This window comes from Trachurus trachurus (genome assembly GCF_905171665.1).
Source record: "Trachurus trachurus genome assembly, chromosome: 7".
Classification (NCBI taxonomy): Eukaryota; Metazoa; Chordata; class Actinopteri; order Carangiformes; family Carangidae; genus Trachurus; species Trachurus trachurus.
This window is the reverse complement of record NC_139901.1, coordinates 25,239,856-25,249,786: the sequence shown is the minus strand read 5'-3', so window position 1 is coordinate 25,249,786 and position 9,931 is coordinate 25,239,856. Positions and strand designations below refer to the sequence as shown.

Below are 9,931 nucleotides of genomic sequence, written 5' to 3'. Positions count from 1 at the left end.
CAAAGTGAAAATGTTGAGTTTAAAAATCTGAGCTGACCAAAACATTAGCTTTCAGGTGGATCTGGGGCTGAACGGCCATCTTTGCTTTGGGTTGCTCTCTCTTCAGAAGGTGCTATGAGTTCTGTAATTCTCCACCAAATGCCCCCTCTCCTTCTCACCCCCCGCCCACCCAACCACCCACCTACCCCCTACCCGAATTCCCACTAGCCTCACACCACACATTCACACTCCACCCTGGAGGAGGGGTGCAGCCGGGTTAAAGACAGGGGAGACAGGGGCTACTTGGAGACCTCCTCTTGAGTCCAGATCCCCCCCCCCCCCCAAAGCTGAACGCGGGACTCTGAGGAGGGTCGCTTAAAAAAAAAAAGAAAAGAAAAAGAAAAAACACAAAAAAAACAACAACCAGGGTGGGTTGTCTCTGTGTGTGTGAGGGCGTGTACATTTTTTTAATTAATTTTATTATGACCATGATCATTTTTGTTTTTATTTTGTTACACTTCTAATTGCTGTAAATTGGAAAATAAAAGGAAAACCGAATTAAGAATGAAGTTGATTTTTAATTGAGTTCTGAATAAAAACAGAAATGGCGTGGGGATGTATTTCTTCTCTCAACAGAACCGTTCATATGTGCTTAAATGTTCTATTTTTTTTTTTTTTTTTTTGGTAAACTTGTATTTCTTGAGGTCAGTTACTCTTGACTGTGAGTGTGTAGTCTGTGTGCACGTGTGTGTGAGTGTGCGAAAGCTTAAGACTGATGCAAGTGTGAATCTCAAAGCCAAAAAGGAACAAACGTACTGTATTCGTTCTGCGGTTTCAGGGTGGGGCTGGGCGACGTTGGCTCCTGTTTGTCTGAACTAATAGGCATAAATAAAGAACATTTTGTTGACTGGAATCACGTATTTTGTAGAGTAATGATGCATCTGAACAGCCGCAGCACTACCTGTCTGTGCTGCGGCCTGCTTCCTCTCCGGTCTGTCCTGACTGAGTAATGAAAGCTTGACTTAAGCCTGCACACACACAGTGACACATCCCTACTCTGAGTATAATGAGACGAACACAAAGGGTCTACTTAATATTTCAGACACACAAAGATAAAGATACGCTCTATGTCAGCATTACTGTTCACAAAAACCAATGGCAATTAATGTTAAAGACCGGGGGAAACTAAATTAGATCAGATTTGAACACAAAGGTCCGAGCGAGAACTGCTGCAGAAGGAAGTGGTATACAATCTTCTGTGGAAGTGCCATCAACATCATCCACGAATGAAAAAGTGAGATATCAAAGACATTTTAACACATTTGTCAAAGGAGAAGACATTTTTCACCTTCTGTCCAGAGTCCTTCAAGTTCTGTTTTGCAACCCCTGCACCTGCTAAGCTTCACATCAGACACCAGGATGGATGGATAACTGAACTGACCTACAGGCACACACAGGACGAGAGGCAGAGTCCAAAAGATGATAGATGATGAAAAAATCCATTCAAAATGACTGAAAATAACTAAGATGAAACACAAAACGGCCAAGAAACATATGCTGGTTAAAATGTTAGAAAAATGCTTAAAAGAGAAACTGAGCAACTAAAATCAGCTGTAAAGGAAATGCAAAGAGACTGCGTCCACATTAGTGAGGGATGGAGGGGAGGACTCATTATCTGTCAATGGTCTGATCAGATTTGATCTAGTTTGGCTCATGAAACACAGCAGGGAACTGCTACCTAGTACTTGGCAATAAATAAAAACACAGATTTCAGAAGCAGATGAAATCTCCACGTTGTCAGTGAAATATTGCTGCTGCTCAGACTTTCTTTTTTTTCAAAAACTGTGCATATTATTAGACATATCTGGCACAGGATGTCTCCATCACTTATTTATTCTGTGCTTCTCTACAGTGCTGAGCTGTTCTGAAAGAGGCACACTGAGCTTTTGGGTCATTTGAGAAGGAGCAGCAGAGGTTTTACTGTTTTTTTGTTTTTGTTTTGTATTTTGGGGTGGGGAATCATAAGGATTGTGTTTTTTTTTTTTTTTTACCAGATATATAAAGAAATAAGACATAGGTTGTTTTTTAAAATGCAGAAAGAACACATGTATCCATATCAGTGTACTGTTAGCAGCTACTATAAAAAGAAAGTTAACAATTTTAGACTAAAAGATAAACTGCACTTTAAGTGGAACTGTTTTTAGGTCTGCAGCATAAAGCCTCCACTTCTTTATCTCAATGTTTTGACAAATGAGGAAACGTGTTTTTTATAACAAGAACTTTCTACACATTTATTGACAATATGCAATAACAAAAATGACTTGTGTGCGTGTGATGTTGGGTCAAGAGATGAGTTCTGTGAAGAGCGACTGATTAGCGAGGGCTGAAGGTCTTTCCTGTGGGCGCGGCAGTAAGGGACTGCCACTCAGGCCAAAATGGGGAACGCCAGCGCTCAGGAAGTAGAAAGGCACGTGGGTAATTCTTCCAGTGGACCAACACTGTGAACAGAGAGAGAAACGTAGGAGTGAAGGTGGCAGAGAACTCAGGCCTAGGCTTTTTTAAACTTCAATGAGACTGACACCTGCTTCACAATTAGACTAAAATACAAAACTATGACGGAAAATTTGGATTAGCATTATCCACATCGATTTTTTTTTTTTTTTTTTTACAGTGATTTGCATCAGAAAATAAAAAAATCCTTAAAATAAAATTAATAATATCAAGGCAACCTGGACCCAAATAAGAGGAAGTTTTCTGTCTATATTAGCGCTGAATGAACCGCAACAAAATTCGCTGCCAAAACAAACCCGCTGAAGTTTATAGATCGAGTCGGCAACCAAGGGAACGCCCACAAAAACGTCACTCCCGGTAAGAGCCGTGGGGGAAAACAAGCCGTTCCCCCAGCCAGTTATACTGTGAGAGCTAAACATAGAGGTGTGGAAACACTTCCCTAATAATCATGTTGTTTGGTAAAACTTAATATGAGGAGAAAAACAGGTGGAGACTAACCACAGTGAGTAGAGCTCCGTGCTGGAAACTTGGGTGGAACTGCATCAGTCTTGGCTCAGCTCCAGGTTCTCCTTGCACAAAACCACTAAACAGAGAAACACAAGAATTACTCAGCACATGCAGCTGGAGTTTTATAGCAGTAGCACTATGCTGTAAAATACTATACGTTTCAGTTCTACTCCAATTACACAAACATGAAATGTGACCACACATGAAAGTACAAACCATGGCAGAAGTTCAAAAATGGGGTTGGTTCTCGTCTTGAACACGGCTATGATTGCAGGTCGGTCTGCCGCCTGAGGGTCACCTGGAAGAACAGAGAAAACATCTGACTGAGACGATTTATTAAAACTGTTGGTAAAAATGACTCCACTGTAATACTGCCTGGATTCATCTAGAAAAGGAAAGTGAGTAATACCTTGAAGAAGCACTGCGAGCCTCTCTCCTCTCGGATCCCAGGCTAAACACTGGATCTCTCCACCGACACTGGCAACAGACCAGACAGACTCTCAGTGACCAGGATCAAATTAACCGGGGGTGGAAGAAAATGTACTGACAACTCATATCATTTAACCACATAAAACTAAGAAAACCACAGAGTAAACATGAAAAGTGCTGCATTTTAACAAAAAATACAGAGTATTAGGGGCGAAACATACTTCAATATCAAAAGCAAAAGTTGATATTATGAAGCATGGCCCTTAGTGTTATATTTTGGATGATTATTATTGAAGCTGCATTTAAATGTTGTAGTTAACTGCATGTGTTAAACTGTGGTGTGGTGTATTTAAGTTCACAATATCTCATAAATTGATCATATGTTTAGTGTGTAAAATCTTAATCTGAGAAGGTAACGCTTTATAATAAGTACACACACTATTAAGCATTAGTTAAGCATTAAATACTGAGTTCATCATTTATAACACATGAATACTCATTACTATGTAGTTTATAAACACAGTTAAAAATGTTTTACTCACCATTAAGCACTAACTGTATAAACTACATACTAATGAGTATTCATGCAGTATAAATGAAGAATTCAGTACTTATTAATGCATTGCTTAAAGCAGAAGTAAGCGATCCGGTCGTTTTCGCTAATGCTGCGTTCCAGGCAGGCTTTTGAAACCGTAAATTACAGCTTCAAGTCACAACTTACGACTTTGTAGCGTTCCAGGCAACCCACTCGTGTTTTTCCGACCTGTTTTACCTGTGAAAGTCACTATAGACCCTTTCAGAGAGTATAAACAAAGACAGGTGTCACCAAGGATACTAATTAAGGCTCCATTACATTTAGTGTACCAGAGCGTTTTCTAATGAGCCACACCTGTATTTGTTTATACTCTCTGAAAGGGTCTATAACGGACACTCGTAACTTCCGACCCGTGAACTCGTACCAGATTGAACTGGTATGACTTCACAGGTCACGAGTTACGAGTTTCCTTGAACGCACCATAACAGTCCTCGTCCCTACGTCACCACATTCACGGCGTCCCTTGGCTGCACACACAGCCCTGCATGCCGTTCTCTCTCCTCATTGGATAAAAACTGTAGGATACGATAAATGTTTTCTCCTCAGCTCAGAGCAGAGCAGAGTGACTGACAGACCCGTGTTTCAGTCCAAACACTCTATGTAAGTGATTGCTGTCGGAAGATATAACTATTTAAGACTTATATTAACACAAAAATATCACTTGCTTCTGCTTTAACTAATGCTTAATAGTGTGTACTTATGATAGAGTGTTACCCTGAGAAGTAACTTGTAACTATAGCTAAATATATGTATGTAAAGTACATACCACTCAACACTGCACTTAAGCTGTACTTTAGTGCAATGTCGTAACTGAGTGTACTCAATTACTTTTAACCATTATACTGAAGCTGCAAAACAATATTTGGATGCCCTGTGTTGGCTGATGCACACACAGTTTAACTCGCCTGATGACTGAAGCTACATCATCAGTCTGCCTTTGTCTTCCTCTCTGGGCTGAGCCTCTGTTTACCTCTGTATTTATTAAAATATTTAGGCCAATTAGCAGTTGAGTTTGAAGATCTTACATGATGTCTCCTTGTGGCGTGTTAAAGGTCGTCTCTGAGAGGTCAGCCACCACTGCAGCTGCCTGTGGCCCCGCTGATGAGCCTGTAGGAATCCCTGCTGGGCAACAACGCCCCAAAGGTTAGTTTCATGAGTCTGTATTTCCCTATAAATGCTTTTTCATCCCACATTGAAGTTGTAAAAATCAATTATCAACATGAGAAGAAAAACACACACACCTGGTGTGTCAGTGAAGGTCAGAGCGTAGATGACCGTCTCGCCCTGGACAGTAAAGAGCAGACGACTCCCATCTGGACTCCAACAGCCAGACTAACCAAAACAAACACATCGTTGAATAAATACAAGATGTTAAATGTTTTGTTACCTTCATTAAAGAATGACTTTGAAACATGGCGACAAGCTCTCACCTGGCAGCGCCCTTTCACACATGGCCATCGCTCACAGGTCCACATCCTGGTCTCCCAAACCCTGAAGAAAGAAACTTTACTTATCTGTGTGTAAAAGCTCCACTTTTCTTCTACCTAATATCTGATAACCGCTGCTAAACTCCAGACTTCACCACTAATCCCTCACATGTTCATAAATATTCATGAAAGTTGAGTGGGGCTCTATTATAATACGGCAAGAGGCCAGTGACGAGTCCACACACATTAATCATGAGGGAGAGAAGTTCACAGGCAGCTTTACATATCTTTAACTTGAAATGAACAAATATAGCCCAACATGAAAAGACTGACGGTACTGTAGGAACAAGCTGAGTGTTTTAGAAACTTGCCGTCTCTCACCTGAACAGGGCAGATGGTGTAGATGTCAGGATGTGGCTGCCATCAGGCGACCAGGACAGGAAGGTGACCCCGCCCCCTCCAACCCGCTGAAGTGGCACACAGCTTTCTGCTGCGACATCCCAAACCTGAAACACATTGATGTCAAAGAGGTACAACATCCCACAGTCACAATAATAACAACAACAACTCTGAATTTCCCTGCAGGGATAAACAAAGTTTTTTTTTACTCTAAACAATCGGTATTCAACATGTAGCGGTTCCCTCGTACCATCACTGCAGTGTCCATAGGCGAGGCTGACGCGAGGAGAGAGCCGCTTGGAGACCAGGCGATGGAGGTGACTGGAGAGTGACCAGGATGAGACAAAACCTGAGCGCAGCCAGACGACGGCCTGGATGGGTCAAGAGGAAGAAGAGCCAGGTATCATGAGAGAAGAAGTTCATAACGGTATGAGGGTTTTAAGGTTTCTGCAAGAGTTAAAATTTAAGACTTTTAACAACCCATTTTAAATCCCATAGAACTGATTCAATACCTTTCACATTCATTCTGGTCGGTGTACGACAGACAACAAGCAAAAACTGTAAGGCCTGCAATTAATTATCAAGAATTAATTTCATAAAGGAATAGTTCACCAAAAAATGTAATTTACCCTCATGCTGATGAGGACTCGTAGTCCAACGAAATGAGAGTTGAGGCTGTAAAAATGTCCTAAATTACGTCATTTCTGGACTATATCCCTTCAGGACACTTGGATTGCAGCAAACGAGCAGTAAGGAGGAATATTACAAGGTTTTTGTGTAGATTTATGGACCTTTTTGTGTTGGGTGCTATTGACTCTCATATAAGGATTTAATTGGACTACGAACCCCCCTCCTGGGTCTCCACATGCACTTTGAGAAATAAAAAACGACTCTGAAGTATTCATCAGCATGTGTCAATAATGACTGAATTTCATTGTTTGGTGAACTATTCCTTTAATACTATTCATGGTGACAATGTGTACATTATGTAAATACTATGTGCAACCCTGTGAAGAATGTATATCATGAATGGAATAAATCAAAATGAAATGAAAAATACTTCCCTGCCAATTAGCCAATTGTAGCAGGCCTAAATCGATTAATAATTTTTTTTTGCTAAAACCGACTATTGACAATGAGCTGGCTTGAGCAGTGACAGTGTTTGCTACAGATTTGATGACAGTGATGATGGAAAGGGTGACATCTTCCAGCAACTCACAACCACATACAAAAAGTGTCAAGTAGGATTACACTAACCAAGAAAGAACAAATAATAAATAAATGTAATAAAAAAAATAAAAAAATAAGTAACTTCGAGGTCATTTCTGAAAGCTTTCTTTTCTTTTTTTTAACACAGTTGTTCTGAAAGGGTTTACGTACCTGGTTGACAGCGAGCAGGGGTCCACGTGCCAAACCAGTAAACAGTTTTGACATGCGACAGCCAAAGCAGACGCACACAGTGGCTTCCACTGCACGGCTGCCACACTCCTCTGTAGACGGTGCTTTAGTGTGGGAGTTGTGGCACTGACAGAAAACAGAAGAGGAAGAGTGAGTTTCCCTCTACACGAGAGAGATTTATCAACAGTTATCTTTGTGATTGTGTAGTGGTGGTGTCTGATCTTTCAAGAACTATGTGCATTTCAAGAATTACAAGTTTATCCACAGTTAATTGCTGGGAGTTTTCCTTGAGATGCTAGTTTCCTTAGATGGTCACGGTACCTTTTGGGGTTGTAGATCTTAATAGAGTCGTCCAGGAGGGCTACAGCAAATTTATCTGTGTGAGGATGCCACGCAAAGGCTCGCACCACACAGTCGGACCTGGTAACACAAAAGGGGGTTAAAGCACAACTCTTTGATGGTTTTAAAAAAAAAATTGTATCTCTTACGTCAATAACATAACATATGGTTTAAAAAACTGGGTATGTATATGGAGATCATACAGCACTGAAATTATTTATACAAAGCTGCAACTTATAAGTTTGGTCCATCATAGAAGAAAACCAAAATGCATGCAGAAGTTGTTTGACTTTATCACAACTAGAAAGTTTTTAAGATATAGTTTATTCTCTGCTCACAATCAACATTTAATATTGTTTCAATCACGGCAAATTGTGCTTAAATATGGAGGGTAAACTTCTGCTAAAAACCCACATTATTGGCAACTACATCGGCACTCACCAGTTCAGCACTTGTGAAAACTCAGCTATCATGTCCTCACTGCTCAGCTGTGGAACAAATGACAAATAGATAATGCACAATTACACACATGATAAGTTGAGTACTATTTTGTGTCAGATAAGAGGTTTCCATGCCAAAAAAATGTCAACTACATTGTTAAAAAAGAGTTGCTTAACAAAGTTTAGCTCAAAACACAAAAACATGATGTACTTAAATGTGCTAAACTATGATAAACAATAAAGAGTAAGAAACCAGAGTTTTTGAGTGGAAAGGTACTCACTGAGAGATGAGGAAACAAGGAGCCGTGAAAAGAAGCGATCCATTGGAGCAACGCCAGGCTACAACCAGAACTCATTGAAAGCCATTTAGGCACTGGAAGAGAGCAAGAAACAAGGAAGTTACATCAGTGTTTAAGTAGGATCAGATCAAATTAAACACTGTAATGTGTATGTGTGTCTTACATACCCTCTGTTTGTGAATTGGTAATTTCAGTGAGTAGCCCCGTAAGACCGCCATCCCGCCTGGAACAGACCAGAGAAGTTGCAAGTTATCTCTGTCTCTAACAGACTTGGGTCACAACAGTACAATGGTCCATGATGTCAGCTCATATTAGCTTTGTGGAGATAAATCCACATCATTTATTATGCTAGTCACAAAAATTACAAGAAATGGCTGTACACAAATAGCAAGTTAGTTTCAAAAATATGTATCCATTGCATCCTTTGCCCACCAGAGAGCACTGATGCTTTTTATATTCAACTGGAAAACACCCAGCTCAGTGCATACTATCATAGTAGTTCTTTAAAAAACAAATATAAAAGGATCCTTATGAACCCATCTGCAAAAGTCCTGTGTTGCTCAGTCAGAAACAACATAATTACGACTAAAAACATGTCAGAGTTATGCAACTGTAAGCAGTCCTTCACACGGTCTGTATGCCAGGTTAAGAGTGTCCTACCACGCTGCTGCACTCCTCATCCACAGCGTTTCAGAGTGATCCAGAAAAGCTGCCTTGCTGCTGTTTTCTGTGCGACTGTGGAGCTTCAGAGACTCTCGAGGGAAGTACAGACTCAGGGAACTGGACTCCTGCACAAACACACGACCATATAACGACGACCTATATTAAAAAAAACATTTAAAACAAAAAACGTAGTAGGTATATGTGTCACCTGTGAATCCTACCTGCTTGGGATGGTCCTCGGTGTTGGTCACGGCCAGCAGCTCGTTGTTGGACTCGCACAGAGTTGTCTGTCCCGACGGCAGCGGAGGGGGAAACAGCGCCAGAGAGCACATCCTGAACATGGAGAAACACAATCACCACAAGACCATGGACAAACTCACACCATGGACCAGTCAGGTAACGTTAAAGACTTTATGTTATGTTTACAACCGAACAGCTGAATGTAACTTAGCGTGACATGATGGACGTCAACACTAAAACGGTTAAAGTTAGCTAGCTAGCCACCGGCTATGTTGATAAACTACTTTTATGTCACTCATTACTGTTATAACTTGTTGTGTACGTTACCTTATAGCGTGTCCTGCGTGTCGTGGTTAATTTCCACGCGGTGTCTTTTCAAGATAAGTTAAAATGTGGAGGCTACGATGTTGTGAGTTTGTACCGTCTTCGAGTCAATCCCGCCGTGTGGGCTACTACGGCAACTCAGAAGGACAAATCGTGCGCACTGCGCGTATCTGATTTTTTTTTTTCCCGAAGCAACTTTATTTATAACATCTACATGGATTAACAGTGTTGACAAATTCAATACTTCTAGGATTCTTGTCCTTCTAAGAGTGTTTTCGACTTTGAAAACAATTTACCAGAAATAATTATAAAATAGTTGGACAAATAATATGCAATGAACATTTATAGCATTTTGTTACAATGAAGACATTATGAAGACAT

The 9,931-nt window shown here is 40.6% G+C and overlaps 1 protein-coding gene across 1 annotated transcript; it reads right to left on the bottom strand.

Moving 5' to 3' along the window:
* Positions 1 to 2,299: 2,299 nt before the first annotated feature.
* On the bottom strand, positions 2,300 to 9,683 carry aaas (achalasia, adrenocortical insufficiency, alacrimia). Its single transcript, XM_083974590.1, has 17 exons — positions 9,554 to 9,683; positions 9,208 to 9,319; positions 8,984 to 9,111; positions 8,491 to 8,546; positions 8,306 to 8,397; positions 8,026 to 8,072; positions 7,567 to 7,665; positions 7,228 to 7,371; positions 6,098 to 6,218; positions 5,830 to 5,954; positions 5,452 to 5,512; positions 5,263 to 5,353; positions 5,047 to 5,140; positions 3,407 to 3,474; positions 3,214 to 3,295; positions 2,989 to 3,073; positions 2,300 to 2,477 (listed from the first exon to the last, which is right to left on the bottom strand). Exons 2-17 carry the CDS (start codon positions 9,316 to 9,318, stop codon positions 2,322 to 2,324), a joined length of 1,560 nt encoding a protein of 519 aa, XP_083830716.1. The 5' UTR covers position 9,319; positions 9,554 to 9,683; the 3' UTR covers positions 2,300 to 2,321.
* Positions 9,684 to 9,931: the final 248 nt, after the last annotated feature.

Excerpts from the sequence above, each read along its gene's own strand:
- aaas (XM_083974590.1), bottom strand. The coding sequence starts at position 9,318 with ATGTGCTCTCTGGCGCTGTTTCCCCCTCCGCTGCCGTCGGGACAGACA. Across the intron at positions 7,666-8,025 it reads TTTTCACAAGTGCTGAACTG|GTCCGACTGTGTGGTGCGAG; the intron begins GTGAGTGCCGAT and ends TTGTGTTACCAG. Across the intron at positions 5,513-5,829 it reads ACACCATCTGCCCTGTTCAG|GGTTTGGGAGACCAGGATGT; the intron begins GTGAGAGACGGC and ends TTCTTTCTTCAG.